At 54.6% G+C, this 26,172-nt stretch overlaps 1 protein-coding gene and 1 long non-coding RNA gene across 5 annotated transcripts in view; one reads left to right on the top strand and one right to left on the bottom strand.

The window, feature by feature from the left end:
• The window catches only part of Kiaa1671 (KIAA1671 ortholog), a 134,921-nt gene that overhangs the window by 74,679 nt on the left and 34,070 nt on the right, over nt 1–26,172 (top strand). The window contains exon 1 of one of the 4 annotated variants that reach the window (XM_055605705.1): nt 9,908–10,361. The exons of the other annotated variants lie outside the window; for them this stretch is intronic. Within the exon in view, the coding sequence (XP_055461680.1) occupies nt 10,080–10,361 (282 nt within the window). The 5' untranslated portion in view covers nt 9,908–10,079. Of the gene's footprint in view, nt 1–9,907; nt 10,362–26,172 lie in introns of those variants that run through there. 4 annotated transcript variants of the gene reach the window in all.
• Nucleotides 8,435–10,170, bottom strand: LOC129675707 (uncharacterized). The gene is made up of 3 exons (XR_008719976.1): nt 10,089–10,170; nt 9,727–9,910; nt 8,435–8,696 (listed from the first exon to the last, which is right to left on the bottom strand). It is a non-coding gene; the product is annotated as an uncharacterized LOC129675707 (long non-coding RNA).

Below are 26,172 nucleotides of genomic sequence, written 5' to 3'. Positions count from 1 at the left end.
CAGTGAGCAGTGGCCTGGCCTTTCCTTCGCAGCCTCTAGGTGGGCGCTTTCTGCATGGTGAGGACACGGTGAGGACTGTGTGGCCAAGCGAGGTCTTTTCTGTCAGGAAGGGGCCTGAACATTGCCTTCTGAAGTTTCTACGTGTAAAGGTAGAGGGAGATAAAATTGTACTTGAAGATTTCAGTTGCCATGGCCACAGGGACACAGCAAGCCGTGTGCTCGCACAGGGCCTCCTCTCTTGGTGCCAGGGTGTGGCAGTCAGATGCTTCTTCTAATAAGGGGTTTCAAGCATGTAAAGGTTGGGAACACTCAGGGAGGCTGAGGCCTAGTAGGCCTGTATGGTCAGCCTAGTGGTGAGGAAGCACTGTAGACTTATGGCGGACAAGGCAGAGTGTCTCAGTGTGTTCTGGGTGGGGTCAGGTGAGGGGCCTCAGTGGATGACGTGTGTTGGGGTACAGGAATATAAAAGCTCATGGGGGAGGGGTCGAATGGGGGAAACCAGAAGCCTGAAACTGGTGTCCAGTCTTACACAAGTGGGAAGCTAGTGGTAGTGGCCGAGGTCAGACGACAGAGGGGAAAGAGGATCGAGGGAGCATGGCACACTTCCACCCTGACACAGCTGGTGTCACCTCCCACTGGAGCAACAAAGCCTGGGAGGGTGAGCGGAAGAGGGACCAGGCCAGAGCTTGCCTGGGGACTGGGGTGAGCGTGGCTGATGGGGCCCAGGTGCTGGAGGAAGATGAGTCCTGCTCAGGACAGAGCCCTCTAGTGGTGGGAGGTAGTGCTGGAGTCTGAGTGGGGCGGGGGAGGGGCTCAGGGTACACAGGGTCAAGCTGCAGATGAATAGGAGGCAAATGTTCTAGCTTCTGAAGTAGGTTTTGCCTGGGTTCGGATGCAGCTGTGCCGCTGTTGGTGGCGTTCATCAGAGGCAAGGCAAGCCTTCCCCTGGCCTCACAGTGGACCCCTGGCTGTTTGCTTCCCGTCAGGCCAAAGTCCCCACCAGCCCTTGCTGTGGTTTTGTCAGAGGCTGAACGTGAAATGGCCTCGTGACGCCCAGCCAGGCAGTGAGGATGCTGCCGCCTCAGTTGGCTTACCTGCTGAGAGCACAAACAGGACCGTGTTGGCTAGATACGGCCTGTGAACCAAGGATGAGTTTTACATCTTTTAAAGGTTGTGGAAAAGCTACATGTGACTTTGTGCAAAACCAAAAATAGTCGCCATCTGGCGCTTTCCAGAGATAATCTTAAGTCCCGAGTCCGTGGATCAGCATAGGTTCTTCATATTTCATCACGACAGAATGGCCCCAAAATGGCCGCCAGGTTCCACCATCCTAGGAAGTCTTGGTGGCACTTGGAGGGCTGAGCCAGGAGGGAGGCTCCACCCTGTCACCTGCCCATCAGGCTGCTCAGCTGTCCCCAGCCAGGGTCTGGAAGCCAGAGGTTATAGCAGCTGACCCTCACAAGATGCCTTCGAGAACATGGTGCCTCAGGAGTCCGGGAGACCGAGGGCAGAGGGTGGCAGGGCTGCACAGATGGCAGTGGGAGACTCGGGAGCCGGGTACGGTGGAGGGCGGCAGTGGCTGTGCGTGAAGGGCAGCAGGAGGGTCTCGGAGCTGGCCAGGGCTGGGTGTGTGGCACGGCGCTACAAACAGATCAGCCAGTCCCTCTCTCTCTTCCTCACTCCAGGCTTCATTTTTGTGTGCCGTCCGCAAACACTGTGTACCCTGGTGTAGTGCACCCTCAGAGAGGAAGGACCAGGGGCAAACCTGGGCGCATGCGCTCCAACGGTGGGTCCAGGCTCCTGGGTCCTGGGTCATCGAGTCTCAGACTCAGGAGCAAGATGCTTGCAGGCCTGTGGGGAGCTGCACTGGATTGGGGGGTATTGACAGCTTACTTTGCCCTGAGGTGTGTGGGTGTGTGTGTTGGGGGAGGGGGTGGCTCAGAGGAGTGTAGCTGTGAGAACCTGGCCCAGGAGAACGTCCCCAGCAGCCTTCCTGCCGCTGCTTTGAGACACGAGGAGAGGGCCTGGGCCAGGGAGCAGTGGTAAAACGCTGGGGTTGGTGGCGGCATCAGAGTGGCCGCCATCCCCTTGCCAGTTGGGCTGTGGCAGCTAAGAGGGTGAGCAGAGCGTGGGTCTCATACTCAGACAGGCCACCAAGCGGGCACCTTGTAGCCTCCACTGCCTGCCCGATTCCTCATCCCTACATTGCACGCATGTGTGTTCTCCTCACATAGGGTCATTTTTACTCTCTTTACCAAACACAGGCAAGCTGAGGAGGCAAGCTGCTTCCCTGGGGTCACACAGCAATGACCCAGGTGTGGCGCTGTGAAGACCTCCTGGGTCAGGGCAGGTCTGCCCAGAAGCGGTGGTGGGAGTGTGCCTCCCCTCCTTGTGTCCTGGCTCCTGAGCATCGTGTATCTACCCCCTGGGGCAGTGCCATGATCTCCCATAACTTGGGCAGAAGTCCAGGGTACGGAACAGGGAAGAGGTGGCCCCCGATGTGAACACGGGGTCCTTCCTCAGCCTCTGTCATCAGCGCCAGTTGCCTGTCCCGGCAGCTGAAAGGCTCACTGGATGCCCGCGCCTCACTCTGGAGCAGTGAGCTCTTACTCCCTTTTCTCTGTAAGCCTCCCAGCCTCGGGTACTGCGTTACAGTGGCACAGGCGGGCAGATGTGCCAGGAAGGCGAGTGAGAACCGAGGCTCCTCGGCCCTGGCAGCAGGCGGCTGTCACCGCTCCAGCCATCTGTGCTCCTAGCCAGCGGGTTCCACACCCAGGGGCACTAGCTGAGTTCATCAAGCTTCTCCTAACTCCTTATCACCTTCACTATGACCCCAAGGTCTTGGGGTGATACTCGAGGACAGCTCAGCCAGTCACTTCTCTTCTCAGGGGCCAGTCCTCCACCCCCACTTCCCAGTCTACCTATGCTTTCTGGTTTATTGATCCAGGTGTGGGTGAAAGAATGGTGTGCAGCTCCATCAAGGGCAGGCATGGCTCTGGGTGCCAGGCAGGAAGGCTGCGTTTGAGGCCTTCCGGTCTACACTGGGCCCTGACCTCTTGACTCCTCAGTGAGGCCCGCTGACCACAGACCAGCCTTCCCATGGCAGGGCCACGCCCAACACGCCACAGTGTGAGAAATGCTGCTTCCCACCAGAGCTTGATGGCCCACATCGCTGTTTCTAGAAAGTCCTCCTTCCTGGTGATCCCCACCCCCACCCAGGTTAATTAACAGTGTGCCTCTGAAATGATGGCTAGAGAAGGTGAACAGATGAACACAGGGAAGTGCTCAGCCTGGTTATAAATAACCTGGGTGGACGTGAAGGTGGAGGCCAAGATGCTACAGTTTCCCTCTTATCAGAATTCCTTTCCCGTTGCTATGGAAACTGGCCTTGGGATGCTGGGAGTTCTGTGAGTTGGTCCAGGCCTCAGTCATTGGTGTTTACATGGTGGGTCGTGGGTAGTGTCTTTCTAGGGTACTGGGTGGGCCAGATGTAGCCCAACTGTCCCTGGCTAAGCAACTGGTCGGTAAACCGAGTCATGGCCCAGTATGCTCAGTGGTTTGAGGGAGGCTTCTTGGAGGAGGGGGCGTCTAGCACATCCTGATCTTGGACCCGGAGTGAAAAGGGGTGGAAGGGTGTCCCAGAGAGAGGGAACAGCATGGGGGGGATGTGTAGAGCAGAGGGCACAGAGGGTGTGGCATATCTTGGGATGGAGGCTTGTCCGGTGCGTCTGTGTGTAGAGCAAGTAGGAGATGAGTGGGTGAGGGGAGGGTCCCAGCTCATCACCGCCTGTGCCACAAGCACCTGCTGCAAGGAACCAGAGGCACCTGATGGATTCCCCTGGGGCCCTGGACAGCCCTGCGTGTGTGGCCTGCCTCGGACATGGTATCTAGGGTCTCTGAACAAGGTGATGAGCTTAGACTAGAGTAGTGACAACCTCTTCAGACACCCGTCCCTCCCTCCTCCTGGAGGGCTGGCCATGCGCCGGGCCAAACCAAAGGGGTTTGCTTAAACCCTTTGAAGCGAATGGGCTTCACCCCACTCTACCCACGATATTAGAGCTCATGTAGCTCAGGCTAGCCTCAAACTCCCTGTGGAGCCAAGGATAACTCTGGAGCCCTGATTCTCCCGCCTCTAACTCCTAAGTGCTGGGATCCCACGCCCTCCCTCTGTCGTTGGTTTATGTGATTCTGGCTTCCGGCAAACCGGCAAGGATTGGCAAGGACCCTCCTGAGAGAGGCACGCACTGAGCCCTTCACAGACTCTCTTAAGTGAACAGCAGCTGGGCAATAGTGAGCTGGCCTCAGAGGTGACCCCAAGCTGCGAGTCAGGCCTGGGGCCACAGGGCTCCGTCCGAGGGAAGGAGACTGGGTTTTCTAGAGCCTCATGCACATTCCACATGTGGGCCTGGGGATTCATTTCTGGGCTGTTAGCTGGACAGGCGTGGGGGTGGGGTAGGGGGGAACAGTGCAATGACCTGTTGGCAGCTCCCAGGGAACCTTGGGAATTCAGAGTCCCACTGAGTGGTGGTCACAGTCATGGAAAGACCTTGGTGGCAGAGCCAGCCCTTTTGGGATGGTATGTGACTTCTGGCTTCTACCCTGAAGTGATAAGGGAAAGAGGCAGTGTGAAGGTGTTGCGGCCAGAGGGCCCTGGAGTCAAGTCCCAAGTCCCACGCACCCACTCAGTGACAGGAGTGTGGCCCTGGAGCTCTCCTCACCCAGCTGGGCAGTGAGGGTGACTGTAACGGAACTCACCCATGCAGTAAGAGTTAAATGAGGTGAGAGGTGGGCGGCTCGGGGCTTGTGAACACCTTTGAGTAATGGCGTTCTTATCAACAGCATAATCGTCCACTTCCTTAGCCTGGATGTACAGTCGGCAAGGAATGTGAAGATAGTGAGGTAAGGGAGGCCTGGGCTGCGTGGGGCCAGCCGCCGGCTGTGGGGCGTGAGGGACGTCTAGGAGGAAGAGGAGGAGGAGGCCGTCTTCACTCTAGGAACCGATATAAGCAGTGTGTGGCCCTCCAAGAGTCCAGACTAAATATGGCCACACTTCTGGCCATTTCCCATTTCAGCACTCGCAGCACTCCTATTCACCCATCCAAACCCCTTCCAGACACTCCATCCCCTCTCTGCACCTTTTCCTCCTTGCCTTCAGCGTTTTTCCGGTTGGGTTCGGCATCTCTGTTTCTGTCCCTGGCTCTTGGGTCACAGGCACCATGTCCTTTCCTTTTGGCTTTCTCTTCCGCCAGATTTGGGAAGGAATGGTGGGGCCCAGGCTTGGGGTGGCCTATGGGGAACCTTCTCCCTTCATACTTTAGATTTAGAGAGAAAGGCTGAGCTGTGCAGGGACCGTCCACAGCTCTGTTCATGTCAGCTCAGATGTATGTGGAATAACTGTTTGCTGAATGAATGGATGAGTGAGTGAATGACAAATCCCTCCCTTCTTGAGATCTGTGGGCTCCCTGCTCCACCTCACACTGTGGTTTTCATCCTAAGTTCCTTCCGGGCCCCTACAGCTCCTTTTGCACATTCCTTATGTAAGGAAGATAGTTTGCTTTTAGGATGCCTGCGGTGTCCCCAGAGTTTCCTGGAGAGAATAGCATTTGCAGAACCAGGCCTCTGGGGGGATGCCTGTGCTGCCCCAGATTCAGGAGTGACGCTTTTTATAGCCCCAGCACGTGGTGACAGCGAGAGCCAGAGCAAGCAGCAGGCAGCTGGCTCCCCGCTCTCCTGGGCTCCTGGCTCCTGTCTCTCGGAAGGAGGCTGGATGCTGAGACCCACAGCAGCCTCCACGCTGGCGACTCCACCACTTACAGCTGTGTGACCCCGGGCTGGTAATGTCACTTCTCCTGGCCCCGAGCTGTCCATCTGTACAATGGAACGGAGCTTACTGTATTGTTGGCAAGAGCAGGTGAGGCAGGTCAGTGACAGTAAGGCAACATGGTGGTGCTTGGTGAAGTAATTTGATGAGGCAGCACTGTGATGTCACACGGTATTGTATCCCAGTGACATCATTACCCTGCCGTGACATGATACGTGGGGTGGGGCAGGGTGCTCTGGGGTTCGGCCACAGCTGGCCCGTGGGGGACAGTGATGATGGTAGCAGAGTGCTCTGTGGCTGGTGTCGTTCTGGAGAGACAGGTGGAGACTCCTGTGCTGGTGGAGGAAGCCAGGCCATAGGCTTGAGCAGGGACAGAGCTGGGGACACACAGGTGTCCACTGAGGATGGTCTCCCTGTGGACGGGGACCTAAGATTTGAGGTTTTTATTTATTTATTTATTTTGCTGGCTGATCACTGGGGTGACCGCTGGGTGTATCTCTGAGCCAGAGATTGTGTTTTAGGGATGGCACAGGTGGACTCATGGGCAAAAGGCCAAGTGTGCCTTCTAAAAGTAGGGACAGGCAGGGGGCCAATCAACCACATCCATGCCAAGGATGCACTTGGTTTCATTTGTGAAACAAATCAGAGAGGTTTAGTTACTTGCTCCGTGGCACACAGCTAATTAAAGCCAGTTACAGATTGTGGCTTGATTTAGCTAATCCACTGCAGGGCAGGGGCCAGGGTCTGGCCAGTGAGGCCATCACTTAGGACCGGGAAACAACAAAACAGTCAAGCCTCAAGATAAAAAATGTTTAAGTGAGTGCATTAAAAAAAAAAAAAAATCAAAGCAAAATCCCATGAAGGATAGAGAATCAATACTAGAAAGGCAGGATCAGGTAGATCCAGACAGCATCTGCCCCAGCTTGTCCACCCCTTTCCACGGAGCACCTGGCCTCTCATTCCTACTTGGACACTGTGATGGGAAGGTTTAAAGCATCCACTGCTGTGGGTTCTTCCTTCCAAGGTGGATTCTCTCCTGTGACATCCACCATGAACCTCGGGGTCAACAGTCACACACACCCTCCTCCTTTAATTCCAAGCATTTCCAAGTCATGTAAAAATGATACTGTCGGGGGCTGGAGAGATGGCTCAGAGGTTAAGAGCACTTCCAGAGGACCTGAGTTCAAGTCCCAGCAACCACATGGTGGCTCACAACCAGCTACAGTGAAATCTGGCACCCTCTTCTGGCGTGCAGGTGTACATGCAGACAAACATTGTATACATAATAAATAAATCTTTTAAAAAAATGATGCTATCCATTTCATAAAACCTGTTTGCTCGTGCCAGCCCCCTCCTGATCCCCAGCTTTAGCATGTCTGTCTGTCACCATAGGGCAGTGTTTAATCTGGGGCATTTAGCTTCCTCTAAGAAATATTATGGGTGCTGCACCCACCCCACCCCCCAAGCCTTGTGTGCGACAAGAATTGAGATCACTTTAGACCTGTCATGCCTCTCATGGCCCTGCTTCCACCCAGAGGCTGGAACAGCCTTCACCTCTGTGTCCAGATGGCCTGTTAGACCTGGGTTCCCCTCCAGTTCTCCAGGGGTTTCTGGGGACAGATGGGGAGGGTTTGTCTGTCTCCTCCTGTCCCCTGCATGCCTCTGGTTACCTAGGGAGGTCTGTGAAGTGGCCTGAGGCAGGGGTTTCCTGTGAATTCCTTGAGGAGGCCAGAAGGCCTGACTGGAACTGTGGGTGTAGCTGCCGTTGGGGGCTGGGGAAGGAGTCAGGTCCCAGTGGAGGTGGGGACTGGCCCTCCCCTGGCGTGGCTCCGCATCTACATGCAGGGGTACAGGCTAGGACCACGACTCCCCTGCTGGACACACAGTCTGACCTCATGAGGCCCTCCCTCTGCTGTGAGCCAACCCTGCTTTACCCCCATAGTTCCCTGTGGACTAGATCCTGGCTTGTCTCAGGACCCTTGAGCTTCCTGTGATCAGGAGACTGAGGACACTTGACTAAGTGGCACAGCTTCTTGTCTCCAGGTGACTCTAGTTAGGAAGTTGGCCCTGGGTCCTGTTCTTGGGGTCTGACTAGGGCCAGGTACCTGCCTCCATCCTATGGCCAGCCATGGTGCTGGCTTCCAGCTGGAACCCTGGTGTCTTCCCTGTGGGCCCCTCTGCCTGAGCACCCAACAGAGTCACCTTGGAAAGCTGCCCTCATTGTGCTGAGCTCGGGGTCCAAAGCTGATGCACTGTGGAATGGACACTGGGGTCACTGGGGGCCTCTGGGAGGCAGCCCATCACACACAAGCCTGTATTGACTCAGATCTCTGGGCCTCAGTCTCCCGCTTCAACAAATGGGATCCTTCAAACATTCATCAGGCTTGGGAGGTGTCAAATCAGTAGCTGTGTTACATCCCTGTGGCCTTCCATGTCACATGGCCATGTGCCTGGGCCAGAGGAGGTGCTCACTGTCACTCTTAAGTGAATGAGAGATGCTGGACCATGGGATCCCAGAATGAGAAGGAGGAAGGGGTGGAGAAGGAGGAAGAGGAGGCAGCTGCCTGCACAACACGGTCAGAGGGGACTTCAAGATAAACTTACTTTGGCAAGTCTGGTGTCTAGAGAGCAAATATTTTTTCAGGACAGAGGTGAGGGGGTGGTACAGAGATCACACCAGGCAGTTGGGCTGATGTGGATTTCAACCTTGGATTTGGCCTGGCTTTTGAAAAGTCAATATTTTTGAGCCCTCACAGTAGACAAGTTGCAGGTCAGACCTATCACACAGCAGTGGAGAGGGAGGCATTTTCAAGCAAACCTTGATAGCTTTACCTTGGACCAATGAATCTACCTCTCAGAGCTGGCATTTCCTCACCTGTGGAAGAGACAGAGAGGGCATGGGTCCCAACTGGAAGGCCCAGCATCTGCCCTGATGCCCTTCCCTGTCCAATGCCCACCCTCTTCTGTTTTAGCACCCCACTCCCCACGAGCTCCACCCTCAAGGGTTAAAATCAAGTGAGCTCACGTGATCTCCTGAATCATCCCCATGGCACCTTGTGCCCAGCCTAGGGAAGGGGCAGATGCTGTGCCCCCAAGTTCCCATGGTAACCCCTGTCTGTACCAAAATACAGGCATCCCAGCCCCAGCCGCACCCCTGTGGGGAGCTCAGGGCGGGTCACTTGCACCCTCTGTCCTCCAGGAGAGGCAGCAGGGGTAGCCGGGGGAGGGGGCAAGGGAGAGGAGGAGGAGCTGATGGCGGAGGCTTAGCCTGGAGCTCGCCAAGTACAGTCAGAGGCAGGGAGAGGAAGCAGAGGGTGCCGCCGGGAGAGGGAGACAGACCGACAGCCAGCCACAGGTCCTCAGACTCCACCTGAAGCCCCAGAGGCACAGACCGGATCCGGCATCCCTCCCCCTCCCCCGGGGGCAGCCTCGCCTCCCTCCCACGCACGTGCCCCCACATGCGAACACACCCGCACGCCCAGCAACCGTGTCTCTGCACGGTGCTGCCTGGGCTGGGTAGGCAGTCTGGCACATGAAGTCCCCGAGGGACAGCGAGCGAGTTGAGACTTAGGGGGAAAAAAAACAAAACTGGGGCTGACGCCAGCTCCCTGGGCGGCCACCTCCCCCACCTCCCGAGGCCCCTCCTGCATTCCTGGGCTGTGTGCCCCTCGCCAAGACAGGGGGCTGATGTCATTCTGGGCTGCCGGGCCAGGGGACCCGGGCTGGGTGTCCGCCTCTCCGGAAGTGAGTGCGCTGCCTGCTGGCCAGCAGGTTCAGCTTCGGGTTTAGCGGCTCCGGAGGGAGGACTGGAGGTCCGCCTGGTTCAGGTGAGAAGGGCCTGGAGGGGACATCGGGAGCGGGGGCTGTGGTGGGTGGGGGCTGCCAGGTATGAAAGGGAGGGCTACCTGCATGGAGGGAAGTGAGTTTGGGGTGCCAGCCCCCTGGCCCAGCTCCTCACAGCTTCCTGCTCCTTGAATTCAGCAGGGCTGGCCCTGGGGACTAGAACTGGACGTCCTGGTTGGTTGACTTGATGCTCCTGGTGGCCCCGAGCTGACCCGTCACTGTCCCTGTTTTGTGACCCGCGGATGCCTGTCGGGCGATGTTTACTTTACTTGGGCTGATGTGCTCTGCCGGGTTTTCCACCGGAGCCCAGAACTTCTCCCCAAGGACTGCCACCGACAGAAGGACCAGGACCTTGGCAGCGCTGGCCTCCTAACTGCCTCCGCCTGGCACCCCCCTCCTCCTCCAGGCTGGCCTCATGGATTACCTGGGTGACAAGCTTTCGGTGGCCCAGACGCACATGTCTCAGTGGGTGGGCACGGTGAGGAGGTCCTTCCAAGAGGCCCTGCACCTTGTGACGGCCACGGTGGGCGCCGAGCGGAGCGGGGAGCCTGCCGTTCGCACCCCCTTCAAGCGCACGTCCTCCTTCAGACACCTGGCCTCTCGGAGCCGGGAGTCCTTCCGCCGCTTCTCCGCCCGCAGCCAGCAGAGGTTTTCATCTCTCAGGAAGAGGCAGCCGGACTCCGAGGCCCCTGATCTTGTAAGCTGGGGATGCGTGTGGTTTAAAATAGCAGGGCAACCTTGGGAAGGTCCCTCGGGCTCCCGGGAGGGGGCTGGCTCCCAGCGGCCTCAGGGAAGGACCTCTTCAGTGTTGAGGAGAGTGGCCCCAGGATCCTAAAGGGGAGGTAGGAGGCTGGGCCGGCCGCCCTGGAGGTGCAGCACCCCCTCCCCAAAGCTGGCGGGGAACTGACTCCCAGGCTCCTCGGTCTGTCATCGGGCTGTTTGTGGACGCCGTGGGCTCCCACCGCACAGGCTCACGTCTCTATTTTTAGGGAAGCTTACTTGACACCTGCTCCTCCGTCTCCTCTAGCCCTCCCTGGGTGACCAAGTGGTCTTGTCACATGCATGCTGAGTTAAGGCATGTGTGCTCGCCATTGATCTGACCTGAGATCTAGAGTGATTTCCAAGGGGTGGAGCCTCGTGACCAGGTGGCAGGTGATCTGTCCCACTGGCCTGGGCTTGTGTGAGCAGCCAGGCCACGGTGGAGCACTCGGGCCCAGATACTGCATTCCATGCTGTGTCTCTTAAGGGCTTGGGGACCAGGTAGGGATAGCCAGTGAGTAGAGAGCTGGCCAGGTGGCATCAGGAGGACCTGGAGATGGAAGGGTGGCAGCAAGGTTCGGGCAGTCTGGCTGGGGACAGAAGCAGGAAGAGCTTCTCTGCCTCCCTCCTGGCAGATGGTCTCTCAGACCTTTGATAACTTCAGGGGCGCTCACATCACCAATGGGAACTGAGCTTAGCCCAAGTGCCTGGCATCTTCAGACATCTGGCCTCTGCCCCGGGCTGAGTTGGCCCAGTTCTCAGGGATGTATGAGGCCAGGCCTGGGGGCAGTCAGCATTTTGTCATCCGAGCCAGTGTTCGTTATGTGACCAGTATCGGGCAAGAGAACCCTGAGCAGACGCTCTGCACGGCGAGGACCCCAAGAGCTCAGACCTACCCCAGAGCTGCACTCAGCACTGAGTACTCTGCTGGCCTGGGTCACAGAGGAAGAGGTAGGGGCTCACCCAGGCCAGAAGCCATGCCAGGGGCTGTCAGGGCAGGGATACCTTCTTGTGTGGGAGTCTGCACCCATTTGGGGCTTGGGTCCGAAAGACAGAGCCCCACCCATCCTCTGAAAGGTGTGACCTGTCTGCAGGAAGGATCTTCCTTTGCATCTGTTTTTCTCTGTCTTTGTATCCTTCTGCCCACGTCCGTTCCCTTGTTGCCCACTCCCAGGATCCTCTCCAGGAATGCCAGCTCTGTTCCCTGCCCTCTGCTCCAGCTCTTCAGGTGCTGTGTGACTTTGACTGCTGCCCTAAGTCTTTTTGCGTGTGGGACATGCTCGCACAGTGACAGCCCAGCCTCCGTGGTGGCCAAGCAAGTGAATGACTGACTGACGCAGTGTTCAGGCTGTCACGTGGGACACCTGGCAGCGCATTAGTGAATTGGTGTGGGCTTCCAGGCCCTTCCCACTTATGCTTGGCCTCGGCTGTGGGCAAGGCTGGCACTGGTTCAACCCATTCTCAAGTCTCAGTTTCCTCCTCTGTCCAGTGAGGGGCCCATGGGCTTGTTCTGAGATGCTGTCAGCACCCTGCTGGTACGTGATGGGTAAGCACTTGTAAATCTGTTGGGTGCCAGGTTGTCCTACAGTGTGGCGTGGGGATTCCTGTTTTGCTGCAGATCCCCCTGCACGAGGTTGGATCCTCACCAGCCTTCTCAGATGTGTTGCCTTAGTTGGACCAGCATCCTCTGCTCTCTCTGTGCCTTCATTTCCCCCTCTGAGAAATGGGATGCTGGGCGGACAAGGAGCACTGTAGCCATGGGCATGACACCTGGGCTTTGTATGGCTCATGTGCGTGACAACCAAGCCCTTTTTTCTCAAACCCTGCCTCCAGGGGTTTCCAAGTGTAGATTCTGCACACACCCCTTTCACTCTGAACTTCACTTAAATATTTGTCTTATGGGTGGGAGCTTCCTAAAGCAGCAAAGCATGTAGGCAGGAGGGGTGGGGTTTTGAGCAATCATTCCCCTCAGCTCCGTTCATCCAGAAAGAGGCTGTGTTTACAGGAGGGTCTGTGGCAGCCTAGCTGGAAAAATCTCAAGCCAGCCTTGAAACCATTGGCTGGTGGCTGGCCTCTAGCTGTCCCAGATAAGAAAGAAGGAAAATAAAACAATACTTTGTCCTAGCCCCAGGAGGCAGGAAGGGCCACTGTGCAGAGAAAGGAGGCTGGGCAGTTAGAGGCCTGGAGAACTGGGGATGGGAGGGACAGAATGGGGACTGGTGGGGACACAAAAGTACAAGGAAATGTCAGTCGCAGGAGGCCTGGGCATGAGGAAGAATGAGAAGAGTGTGTGTGTGTGTGTGTGTGTGTGTGCGCGCGCGCGCGTATGCGTATGGTGGAGGGGCTTGGCCAGGAGGCTCTGCATGCTGCACAAAGCTGACATGGACCTGGCCTTCGGCTCCCCAGGGCGGCTGGCTGAGTGGCCTTAGCTAAGTCACATCAACCCTTACGGCCTGCCTTACCATTCCCTTCTGTGAACTGGGCTCCCCTGTGACCTTTCTGGTGGGTGATTTTAGCCCGCCTCCTACTTTAAGAATCCCTGCTCTGCTAGTCATCCCTTAGCTTATACGTCCTAGCTATGAGGATTGGTTCTGGGACCCTCATGTGTACCAAGGCCTGAGATGCACAAGTCCCATACAAATCTGTGTGCAGTCTGCGTGTAGGCTCCTGTACATTGTGAGCTGTAGGTGCTTGCAGCAACCAGCACACTGTGGTAGCATGGAGGCACCCCAGCATCTCAGTGCAGAGCCAGCCCCTTCCTGAGTATGTTCTAGGCAAGGGCCCACAGGGTCTGGACCCTAGCGTCTTTGCCCCAGACTGCCCTTAGCTGCGTGGCATTCCTTCACCTAAGCACACTTCCAGGCCTGGGTGACCCTGCCTCCCCGTCCTTAGCTTAGTTGATCTGCGGAGACCTTAATTTCCAAGTGAGTGTTGTGTAGGATGGACGCGCATGTCTCCCTGGGGCCACTGTCCTACCACTACACCAGGCCCGTCCCTGTCCGGGGCAGTCCTAGCAGCCTGAGGGCTAGGTCGTCCCCTGTCTCACCTGGCCCAGGAAGCCGTGACTTCTTGCCCTGGGTCTGGCCCTGCCTGCCTTCCACCCTCAGTTCTTAGGTCTGCCCTGGAGTAAACTGAGGCTCAGGAGAATGAGTGACTGGACCTTAGGACACGGAAAGCCTGGGTCCTCTCCTGGGAGAGGCAGGGTGAGCGTGCACCAGGTGATGAGAGAAGACCTTAGCCTGTCACTGGATGGTCTCCTTCCTGTCACTCCTCGGGGCGAGGCGTCACCCGAGTGGTCTCTGTTTCTCAGGGCTACCAGAAACAGAGGCACCAGAAGCAAGCAAGCTAGGGAATGAGTGACCTTACTCATTGTTTTGGCGCTGAAGGAAGTGCAAAGGGCTCCAGGGGCAGCAGAAATGGTTAGGGGAGTCACAAAGCGACACCCCCCCCCCAAGGGGAGCCCAAGACGGAGCGTCAGACAGCAGGGCTGGGGCTGGTGTGCCAGAAGAGGCGCAGAAGGCCAGCGTGGCCGAGGCACAAGGACGGGGACAGGGTTGTCAGGACCTGGCCATGCTGGGAGTGCTGCTGAGGGTGTTGAGTTGCACTCTTGGAAGGTTTGGGACCAGAAAGTGCAGTCATCTTGAGCCTCTGTGAAATGCTGGATGTGAACAGAATTATGTATTTATTAAGTACCTACTGTGTTTCCAATATGGTTGTTGCATCTCCTGTTGAGTGCCTTCTGTGTACCAGATATCCATACATTGCATCTCTTCAGTACCTACTATGTGCCAGGCACTGCTGTACCTACTATGATCCAGGCCTTTCTCCTGGATCCTGGCCCTACAGAGAGGTCTCAGCTCGGCCACGTGGCTCCTCCTCCCTGTCCTGCCACTACCCACCCAGAGCCCCCTGCCAGGTATCCAGGCTTCCAGCTGCACCCCAGGGCTGGCATGATGTCACTTGTCCACGGACGGGCAGAGCAGACAGTTTTCCTCAGGTCTCTTTTCACCCATCCTGGCGGCAGAATGATGTCACTTAGTAGAGAACAATGGTCCCTTTATGGACCCAGAGGGGCCCAAGGCTTGGCCCCAGAGCAGGTGCCTTTGGACTTGCGTGGAGGGTAGGACAAAGGACTTGGCTACTCCCCGGGGAGCTGCTGGGCTCCCGCTGGTCTCCCTGCCCCCAAAGTGGGGTGTGTTCATTTTCCATGTGGGAAATACAGGAACATGTGAGAAAACAAAGCAAAGCCCCTCCCCCTCCTGTGGACGAGATCCACTTGGCATCTGAGCTGCTTCCTTCCTGTCTTTTTTTCCCTTTCCCCTCCCAAACAAACCTCCAGCCTCCCATGCCCCCTCTTAAGAGGCATCTGATGGTCGTCGGGACTCTAGGAAGCAGTCTTAGTACCCAGGGTGCCTTTCGACCCTGCTGAGTTTGTGAACTCCGATACCTGCTGTCTGTCTGGGCACTCAGGCATCTTCCCATTGCGGGCAGTGGGAAGGCCGCAGAGGGGTGGCCTGTGTCCGAGGGCCCTGCACTTCCTCCCTCTTCCAGCAGCTCCACAGATGAGATGTTTTATCCAGACAAAAGCCCGTTGCTTCCTCCACAGGAAGCTAAGGCATGTCAGGAAGGAAGCCTGGTATGTTCTGTGTCTCAGGGAGCACTGTGTTTGGGCGCCACAGAGAAGCCATGAGAGTGGCTCATGCTAGGTTAGTTTCAGTGCTGTGCGGGCCTTGATCTGAGGCACTGCCCATTCCTGCGGTGTAAGCACTCCACAGTCCTCAGGTTCAAGTCTGCAGACCATAGCAGTTCAGCGCTGTCTGGGAAATGTTCTGTTCTGTAATATTTTTATGCACGTCATCGTAAATGATGATAAGATGGCCACAGATTTCCAGGCATGGTGGCTCATACTTTTAGTCTTTACTACTAAGGAGGTGGATCAGGAGTTCAGGGCTATCCTTGGCTATAGGGGGAATTCAAGGCTAACCTGGGCTACATGACACTAGGCTTCAAAAAGCCAAAACAAAGGTTAGGATTTTAGCCAGCCTACTATATACAAAGTCCCCAGGGCTGAGCAATGTGGGTGTGATGACACAGACCTGTCATTAGGGTTCTCCTGGCAAAGCCTTAGCAACACATTGAGCCTCTGTCAGGAGGAACAGTAAAAGCTAGCCGTCACTGTCTCCAGTAAGCTGACTTCATTGTAAGTTTCTAATCTAACTTTTAGCAACATGTTGGCAGGGGTTGCATCTGGACTCATTTGCAGCTGGTGACACAGTTCTTGGAGGATGTGGAACCCTTAGGGGACTCGAGCTGGCTGGCAGAGCTGTGTCCCTGGGGGCAGGCGATAGGGGATATGGCCTGAGCTGTCTATCCCCTGGGTGTGTGAGGTGGCCACTTTGACCCTCCGACCCTCCCACCGTGACAGTGTGAAACCCTGAGCTGTGACAGGTCCTGCCAGAGGTCTGCCTCAGGTAACACACTGCTCAATCGCTGGCTCCCAGGAACTTCTCAGCTGCCTCTGGGGTGGCCAGCGGCCCTGCGGTGTCAGGGACCTGGGGATCTAGGGGGCTGGGAGTTGAATCCTGCTTCTGCCTCCCACCGACAAGGCAGGTAGAATTCATTTTTTTTTATGCCTCAGTTTCCTCCCTCTGAAGATGTGGTAGACATCGAGTTTGTGCATGAGGAATGCATGGCACAGTGCCCTGCACGTAGTAGGGCTTCCAGAAAAGGTTGCTACTGTCATGGCTGTCATGTCCATGTTGTCACGGCGCAGCCAAACGCTGGCAGGCGCAGTTGGTCTGTGGAAGTGGCTACCGCACCCCAGGATCCTGGAGCAGCCTCACAGAGAGGTCCACAGGGCAAGGACCGGAAGCCGCTGGTCGCCTGTCACTGGGGAACTGGCTCTTGAAGGCTGGGAGGGTGCACCTGAGAGCGGGTCTCCGGGCTGTGGGTGAGACCTTATGTCGAGGCCGCCAGCCTCGTGAGAAACCCTGAGGTAGTCACTCATCAAACTGCCTTCCTTGTGTAGCTCTGGAAACAGTGTGAAAGCATGAACAGCCATTGAGGCTGTTTGTTACACAGCACTGGGTAACAGATGTATTTCTCACTTAGATCCTCAGGAATGGTCAAGGCACTATTCAGGGTCCATTTCAGTGGAGGCTTTCTTTCTCAGGGTTCTTGCCTGTGAAGGAGGCTTTGCTCCCAGCCTGCATTCAGGATCCCAGAAGCTTTTGAGCAAGCCACCCCTTTTAGGAGCTGGCAGTAGCCTAGGCTAGAGTGCATCGCTCAGGTCCAAGGTGCTCATCATCCCGTTTAGCTCGCCATGAACAACAGTGGACTCCACACACAGGAGAGCCATGGTGGAGGGGCTTGTCTCCACACAAGGACTTCTGCCCCGACATTAAGACAAGGGCCGCTGTCCCCAGCTGGCCTGACCCTGGAAAGGAACATCTGCAGCAGATGTCACAGGAATTGGAAGTTGTGGAGTCTGGGCTGGGGTTCGGCTCACTGGTGTGAAGGGCTTGCCTAGATGTGCCCCAAGCCCTCAGCTGGATCCCCAGCACTGCACAGACTGGGTGTGGGGTCACACGCCTGAATCCCAGCACTTCCATGGGAGAGAGGAAGCTGAAGGATCCGGAGGTCAAGGTCATTCTTGCCTATGATGAATTATTTAGGGTTAGCCTGGGATCTCTGAGACTGCCCCCCCCCCCAAAAAAAAAAAAGGAAAGAAACAGAGACAAAGTTTGTGAAAAAGTTTTATTTTTTTTGCATTTATTTTATAAACCCTGATCCAGTATTTCCTGTTGACATTGCTTGGTTGAAAGATAATGTGGTACAGGTAGAACCAGTTAAATTGGGTTCAGGGGCCTAGTTCTCCCTTTACTTGGCCCTCAGTTCCAATCCTGACTTTGCCGCCAACTACCTAACAGGTGTTCCTCAGTGTCCTTGGGACACACTTAGCACAGCTTAGAGGATGGCGATGCCTCTGGAGCCCCCACCAGCATACCACAGGAGTCCTCTCCCCCCATGTGGGGTCCACAGCGACAGGCAGCCGGACACAGGGTGCGCACTTCTCGGTCTGCGATTTTCAGCAGGCCAAGTGGCTCTCCACAGACCACGGACTGTATCTGAAGCTCGGCGATGTGTGCCTTGTCTAAGAGGTGGCAGGATGTCTTAGCTCCTGGTGACCTAAGCAGGCAGCCATCTATGCCCTCAGTCACTGCTCTCAAAGCTGTGACAAAACACCTTTTGAGGGCACCTAAGGGAAGGAAGTGTCCTTTTGAAAGCTCACAGTTCGAGGGCATACAGTCCATCATGGTGACCAGAACATGAGGCAGCTGGTCATACTCTGCCCACAGTGAGGAGCAGAGACCATTGCTAGATCTTGACCCGCCCTCTCCCTTTCATTCACCCTGGAACCATGGCAGTGGGGTGTACCACCCACAGTTAGGGTGGGACTCCCACCTCAGGTAACCCAGCCTAGGCGCTCCCTCACAGACACACCTTGAGATGCGTCCCCTACGTGATTCTGGGTCCTTTCACACTGACAGTTACCCTCACAGAGGGGTAGGAATCTTCCTGGCCTTGTTTTATAGATGATTAATTGAAGGCCCAGAATGGCTGGTTGTATGGCTGCGACACTCACAGTCCATCACAGTGTGGGCTCATCCCTCGCCCTTCACCCCATGGTCTGGGTGGACTGATGGCTCGTGTGCCTTTCCTCACGGGCACGCCGCTGCCCAGGTTTGACCCTGGGACTGCACACTGTGGATCTGATTGTGGAAGATGTACTGCACGCTGCGTGCTTACGACGATTCTGGGTCTCTGTCTCCCTAACCTCAGGGTTGTAAGCTCTCTGTGGCCCAGGCTAGCCTTGACCTCACAGTAATTCTCCTGCCTCTGTGGGATTACAGCTGTGCACCACCATGCCCATCTCCTCTCCCCCAATTTTTGACAGCCACAGATGCTCCCATACATACATACATACATACATACATACATATATACATATACATATATATATATATATTTGCCATAGACTTGGGAACACTGACTTTTATTTTTAGCTCAAGAACCTGATTCCTGGTATCATTTGGGGTAGATCTCTCAGGAAAAGCAATTTTCTCCCACTACAAGTAGAGCCATGTTATTCAACCTAGAGCATGCCATGATAACGGGGTGTTGGGTCCAGAGCCCAGAGAGAGCAGGAGACTTAAGCCAAAGCCACACAGCAACGAGTGTGGCTTCTGTCACTCACTATCCACTTTACCACATGTCATCTCCACATCACACAGGAGGGTGACAAGCCCAACCCCCAACCCCCACCCCCATTGCAAATATCTTTCACAGTCTGTGAGACCCCACTCTGGGCTGTGGGGTTTCACGTGCAAATATTTGCTTTATGCCAAAGCAGGTAACTCCCCGGGCAGCCCATCTCTCACCAGCACTTCCGCAGGGCCCCCGGGCACACCTGTAAATCCGCATCTGCTCCGCCAGCAGCTGGGAGCCTGTTCTGTTCTTCAAGGTATTTGCCTTCTGCTCTGGAAAGAGAACTGGGTGGGTTCGGGGACCGTGTTGAGGCAGCTTCTTTCTCCACCCTCGGCAGACATCTTGGCAGGAAGAGCCAAGAAGGTTCTGGAGCCTCTGGTGCTGGGTTTGAAGAGCCGCCCACGTGTAGATGAGTAAATGGCTTCATTATCTAGGAAGGTCTTAAGCAAGCCCCAGGAGCCAGAGTAAACACTGCCCAGGGCAGGAACATGGCCTGGAGTTCTCTCTTGATGGATGTGGGGCCTCCATTGTCACATGCAGCCATTACAGCGCGGCGGGCCTCTTCTGCTTGGACAGCCCTCTTGTCGGCTGTGTGAGGAGCTGATGGTGACATGCCTTTGCTGCCTTGGGGAAGCAGTGAGAAGCAGGACCATCTTGAATCCACCCCTCCCCTTGCCAGAGTGCTGGCTCTCGGCTTCATCTTCCTATCTGCAGCTGGATGCTCCGGGGTGACCATTGGAGTCTTCTCGGTGATTTAGCTTAGATTTCAATCCCATAGCTGTCTACAAGCTTGAGTTAGAGCCTGAGCAAGCCTCAGTTTCCCCGGCCTGTGAAGAGAACCCAGGTTCCAAGTGAGTGAGTGTTTGAGCTGCCAGTGTGGACCCGGTGTCGTTCCCACGGGGCTTCCCTCAGCCTGTCTCCGAGGATGGCACTGCTCCCTTCTCTAGGCATTTGCAGGGCTTCCCCGACAAACACAGCCCTTGAGACCAGCACACAGGCCCTGCTGTCATTTTAAGGCTCACCCTACTTAAAAAGTACTGTTCCATCAGCACAATGACACTATTGTCCCTGTCAGGGCCAGGAGACAGGTGAAGAGGGACCCCACCCCCAGCCCAGCAAGGACCACTTGTTCGCTCTGGTCCCCCCATCCCCATCCCTACCTGGTACTATTAACCTGGCTGTCTAATGATCAGAGTGTGCTTGCAAAACTCTTCCAGCCATGGCTAATAAGGAAGGGAACTTGGGCGGTTAAACCAGAGACATTCTATACCCAGCTGGGGCAGAGTGGTGGCAGATGTGTCCCAGCACATACTGGAGGTCTTTTCTGTGCTCAGGAATAGATATGAGCCGTCTGGGGAGGAATGAGAATGGGCAGGGCCTCTTAGAGCCCTGCAGAATGAGTGTCAGCTTTTAGTGCAACATGCAACCCAGGGATTTTCCACACCCCAGCCAGCAGTTAAAACTCAGAGCCCTTTGGGGCTGCACCAGAAGTGTGAAGAGGTGTCTCACTGAAGCAACAGCGTTGGTATAGGCTGGCCTGGGTTTGAGTCCTGCACCTACCACTTCCTGTGTCTGAGACCATGGCCTTGGCATCTTCGAACTGTGATGTCCTTGGCTACAAAGTGGGCTAAAAATGCCATTGAACTTTAACTCTGGCAGATCTCAGACATGCCCAAAACATGACCAGTGATCAGAGTCCTCATGGGTGCTTCTAAGTCTGGGTGGATCTCAGAATGTGTCTGTGTAGCAAATCTCCAGGCAAGGCTGGTCATGTAAGCATTCCTCTTCAAGGAACAGACCCCTGATGCTCTTTCAGTCACCGGCTGTTTGTTGAGCACTTACTGTGTGCCACGTGGTCTGAGGCCCTGGAGCTCCATCTGGGAAGGGGGTTGGTCACAGCCTTCACAGATGATGTTGCTGCAGGACATGCTGCCATCTCCGGCACAAAGAGCTCATCACGAACAGATTGGAGCTGAATGAATGAACGAACAAATGGGGGACGTGATGGTTTTACATCTGCTCTCATCGCAGATGCTTTGGTATCTTCTCCCGATTCTGTCCAGCAATCCTCTTGCTTATTTCTTTAAGATAATCTGCAACTCACTATGTAGACCAGGTTAGTCTCAAACTTGTGGCTATCCTCCTGCCCACGAAGTACTGAGAAGACAGGTGCTCATCACTATGTCTGGCTTTCTTGTTACTTCACAGAGCAGTTTTGAGAAGTGTTGGCCACTCCTGTGATATCACACAGAAAACATTACTGAATGAATGAGTGAAGAGATGAATGAATGAAATCCCAGATGACTGGGTGAAGGGTCAAGGCTCAGAGGATTTGTGCTTTCTTCCTGGGAGTGTGGTTGGAGAGATTACAGGGTTCAAGAAGATGCTGTGCTCAGCTTGACTAGATTAAGAACACTTGGGGACTTTCCTGAAGCAGGCCCTATGGGATGTGTGGGAGGTGCTTGCAGGGGGGCTGAGAGGAGAGATCTGTCCTGAACGTGGGTGGGCTGAGGCCACAAACTGGGTAAAAAGGAAAGAAGGCGAACGTGAACCGCGTGCTGTCCAGCTGAGGTGTGAGCAGGCGGCTGCCACATACTCCCTCCCCCAGGCCTTACCCTTCTCTGATGGACTGTATCCCTGAACTGTGAGCCAGCATGGCCCTGTCCTCCATTGAGGATTTTCTCCTCCAGCATCTGGGCACAGCAATGGGTGAGCTGATCCACTCAGCCTGTTGCAGCCAAGCTGACAGCTGTCCCCACCACTACCGCCTGGGTTTTTCCTGGGTTCCTCTTTCTGGACTGATGAGAGTTGCTAACAAAGGAAGGTTCCAGCTTTCCTGGGAAATGACTTGCATTCTTGCCTCTGTTCCATTGCATGGTTCATGCATGTGTCCCCTGCAGGGAGCCCACTGTGTGCTAGGACCCTGCTGTGATACCAGAGTATTTAAATGGAAGCATGGCCTTATGCTCCTGATCTTTGAGAGAACTTAAAGTAGACAGTGTCCTTGGGCTGGTCACATTTTATTTTATTTTTACAGTACAGGGTGGCGCTCCAGTATGCTAGGCAAGGGCTCTAAGCTAAGCCACACCTTCTTTTTTTGTTTTTTTGGTTTTTTTTTTTGTTTGTTTTTTTGTTAGCTGAATTGCTGAGAGTCTATTTCTTGTGCCCCCAGGCTTGCAGGTGTCACAAAGAACAGGGAAGCCTCTTTTCTTTCCTGACAGTTAGTAAAAGCCAGTGAGTGAGTGTCCCTGGCTCACTCTGGAACCAGCTCCCAACTGTACAGCCCCCAGGGTGACCCCAGCAGCTTACCTCACAGGCCTGGGTGCCACCCTGACCCTTCTTCTTGGCTCTTCTTTCACTCTCCCCCTTTTGAAGTTCAAGGATAATTTTATTAGAATTTAAGAGAAAAGCAGTTCAGGTTAAGAGAAGATCCCAGCAGTCACCAGGAGGTGGAAAGTCACACACCTAAGTTAGGCCTGGAATGGAAACAGCTTTTTAAGGGAAAAACCTGGTTGGAGAGATGGCTCAGTAGTCAAGAGCCTTTGTTACTCTTGTGGGGGACTCAGGTTCAGTTCACTCACACAGAGGCTCACGAGCTTCTTAACTCCAGTTCCAGGGAAGTGGACCCTCTTCTGCCCTACACAGGCACCGTACACATGTGGTACACACACAGGCAAAACAGTCATACACATAAAATAAGTACCTCTTTAAAAAAGCAAAAGAGGGTTAGGAAGGAAGGAAAATGAACTCTCAAGGTTGGAAATGGCCAGTGGGCTGAGGAGAGAGCCTGCCATTTTTTTTCTTGGGTCTTGGGGACAGTATGCCTGCCTTCCTTCATGGGCTGGCCACAGCTGATTGTTTTCTTTTCAAGACTTTTTTTTTTTTTTTTTGGAGTTCTGGCTGTCTTGGAACTTAGAGATCCGCCTGCCTCTCCTTCCTCAGTGCTGGGATGAAAAGGCGGGCACCACCATGCCCAGATAGCTTGATTCGTTTTGGCAGGTGTGCACGCCTACGAACACTTCTAAAGACCTGGAGCATTGTCTTCACTCCCAAAGTTTGTTTTTACCCCCTTTCCTGGCATGTGGTGTATGGTGTTCTTGAGTGAGGAGTGAGGAGCGAATGGATATGTGTCCAGATGCCACCGTGTTTGACGTCAGAACTCTGGGTGTACACCGGATGAGCCCCGTCACTGACTCTGTCTGCTGACATTTAAGTGAAAGAACTGTGCTTCCATGCTGGGGTCCCTTAGCTGATTATTTCAGGGGAGCTCCACACAGGCAAATTGCTGAGGAAGAGGGATGGCCCTGTTGGGGAGCCACATGGCCATCGGTGAGGAGAGTGAGAAGCCACAGCTGTTTCAATATCTGGGCTCTTCCTGGGGAAACAGGTTCTGAGGCCTACAGTGCCTGCCATGTAGGATGTGAGGGCATGAGGTGGAAGGGTTGGAGGAGAGAGGGTCCTCCAGGCCCCAGTCCCATACCTTCCCACTAAGCCCAGACTAGGATTGCCCTTGAGGAACATTTCCTCAGTGGAAAGAGGAAATGGGAAGTAGAAGCCCCACAACACACTGCCATCCGTCCTTCCGTCAGACGGGAGATTGGACGGGATGAGGGGTTTAAACTGGCTTGAGGGTCTCTGGTCCCGGAGACCCATGGGGACAGTCCCAAGTGTGTCTTATTCTTCACTTTCCACTGGAATGCCCTTTAGAATCTACTAGAAAGCTTCTGCCTAACAAACTCAGAAAAGTGACAGGGTACAAAGTCAATTAAAACGACCAGTACGCTTCAAATCTACCAACAGTGTACCCTCGGAGAAAGAAATTTGGAAAAATATCCTATTCAAAACAACTCTGAAAACACATTATTTAGGAATACATCTAATCAAAGAAGAGAAAGGCCCCTACAATGAAAAATTCCGACCCTGAAAAGGGAAATCAAAGATACTAAGTGATGGAAAGATCTGCCATACTCCTGGACCAGCTGAAGTAATGTTGTGAAAATGGCTACACTGTGAAAACTGATCGACAGGTTTCATGCAATGCCTAACTGTATTCCAGAGACATGCTTCACAGATTTAGGAAAAAAATATATATATATAAGAATTCACATGGAACGGGAAGACCACAATAGCCATAGCACTCCTACAGAGTAAGAACATCAATGGAGATGTTGCAATATCTGACCTCAAATTATATTACAGAGCTCTAGTGACAAAGGCAACCTGTTATTGGCATAGAAAGACAGGTAGGTAAATGGGACAGAGCAGAGGACCCGGAAATGAACCAACAAAGCCCTGTCTACCTGACTTGTCAAAAGAGGCAAAAACACATACTGGAAAAAAAACAAAAGCGTTCATTCAGTAAATGGTGCTGGTAAAACCGGATATCCACCTGCAGAAGAATGAAATTAGATCTGTGTCTTTTACCGCGAACAGAAATCAATTCAAAGTGGATCAAAGACAGTAACTGCAAACCTGAAATGCAGAAACTTCTGGAAGAACACACAGGAACACTCTTCAAGACCACAGGGTTGGCAAGAACCTTCTGAACAGAACATCAGCAGCACAGGGACCAGCCTCAGGTGTCAACAAATGGGACCTTCTGAGAAGAAGGTTTCTGCACAGCAAAGGGAACTGCCATCAGGACACACAGTCCATGGGATGGGAGAAATTTCACCAGCCACACTTCAGACAAGGGGCGGATGTCCAGAACCTACACAGAACTACAGAACATCAATGCCAAGGAAATACAACTGCCAATCAGCAAATGGGCTACTGAATTGAAGAGACAATTTTCAGAAGAAGAGGGGAGAAGAAGAGGAGAAGGAGGACCTATAGACAGGTGGACAGACAGATGGGCATTAGCTACTTTTAAGTGTTAAATATCCCTAGTCAAGGAAAGGCAAATTAAAACTTGCTTGAGATACCACCTCAGCCAGTCTGGCATCGAGAAACCCCAGGCTTGGGGTTTAAGTTCACAAGGTGCCCCTCACACGCCTGAGTTGGTGCCCGCCATGCTTCCAACTTGGTGTCATGTTTTCTGGGGCGGGGCAGCCAACTCTGGGCTGCTCATTCCCAAGGGACAGTTGATGAAGTCACCGTCCCGGCCCCTGACTGGCTGGCCCTGTGGCCAGGCAGGTGAAGAACCCTTTGCACAAGCCAGAGCTGATGTCACCTCAGGAAAAGAGTCAGCATGGAGGTGGGATAGGCCCTTCCTCCCTACAGTCCCAGAGCCAGCCTTGCTTGTCCTCCAGAAGGGCTGGGAGGTGGGGAGGAGGGGCAAGATTGTGCCTTCTCCCCGCTCGTAAGGATCAACCTGACACCCTCTCCTCACACCTCAGACTATGAACACAGAGTTGGAGTTCAAGTTGTTGTTCTGAGACCTTCAGCAGTCTGCCATGCCCCTCCCTGCCTCCTCTTCCTCATTGAAGAGGGTGGTGGTAGAACCTTCTGGGGCTGTCCTAGAGATGATGATGCAAGGTGTCTGGGAAGCTATTTGGTGCCCCCGAGGAACGCCCCACACTGTTAGTATGACAGTGTAGTGGTTGTGGGGAGTGGAGGGGCCCTGACGTTCCTTTGCAAAGGAAGCATACACATGAGCAGCCACATGCACCCCCACCTTCAGTCACTGTAACTCCACAAAATGCAGACACGGAGGACCTCAGTCACCAGGGCCCAGGGAAAGCTCCATCCACTCCGTTCGCAGGTCAGTGGTAGTGGTCCAGGAGTAGGGCCATTGGCAGTGCAGTTGCTGTTCAGACTGCGTGTGCTGGCCTGGGGCAGCTGGCTGCTGCTGTAAGTGGTGCTGTCTGGTTTTCTCAGATATAGGCTGCAGCCTGAGACCCCTGGGGTGGCAACGCGCACTCCGTAAACGGTGTAAATCCCACCTTGGCAGCTGGATACCCCGGTGGCTGTGAGCAAGTCCTGTCCTTCACATCCTTGTCCAATCCACAAGATAGCCCTGGAGACTGTCGGAGACACAGATGGGTGTGAAGGGACATCCTAAAGGCTTGAGGGTCAGATGTGGACTTTTTCTAGTGTTTCCCCCAGGATATCAGGGTTGGGAAGGGACCCCCTACCCCGTGTCTCAACTGAACCTCGATGTCACAGTTTTCCCCGCCTCATCTTTCTCATCTGGAACCTTCCCATGTTTTTGCTGGAGCCCTCCGTCTGTTGGAAGCTGTTCCTTCAGAAAAGAGTAAGAGAAAGGCCTGGAAGCAACCACTTAGATAAGCCGTAATTTTCATGCAGGACTTTTCAGAGCTATTCACTGTGCAACCATGCACCAGCTGCCTTCAGAGACTGCCCCTGTGGCTCTCTGTGCTCCTGACCCCTTGGCTGAGGAAGCCGCTATGGATGCGTTCACAGACCTGAGTGGGGTTGTCCCATGGCAACAAACGCGCAGACAGCTGTGAGGTGTCCCTTTTCGGGTGGCCGATGTGGGTGTACGTGAGCTTCCAAAGTGCACACGTCCTGCATTGACT

Source organism: Psammomys obesus, unplaced genomic scaffold (assembly GCF_907164565.1).
Source record: "Psammomys obesus unplaced genomic scaffold, mPsaObe1.curated_primary_1811, whole genome shotgun sequence".
In the NCBI taxonomy this organism is placed as follows: Eukaryota; Metazoa; Chordata; class Mammalia; order Rodentia; family Muridae; genus Psammomys; species Psammomys obesus.
Note: the sequence above shows the minus strand (reverse complement) of the source record. Positions and strands in the feature narration are given on the sequence as shown.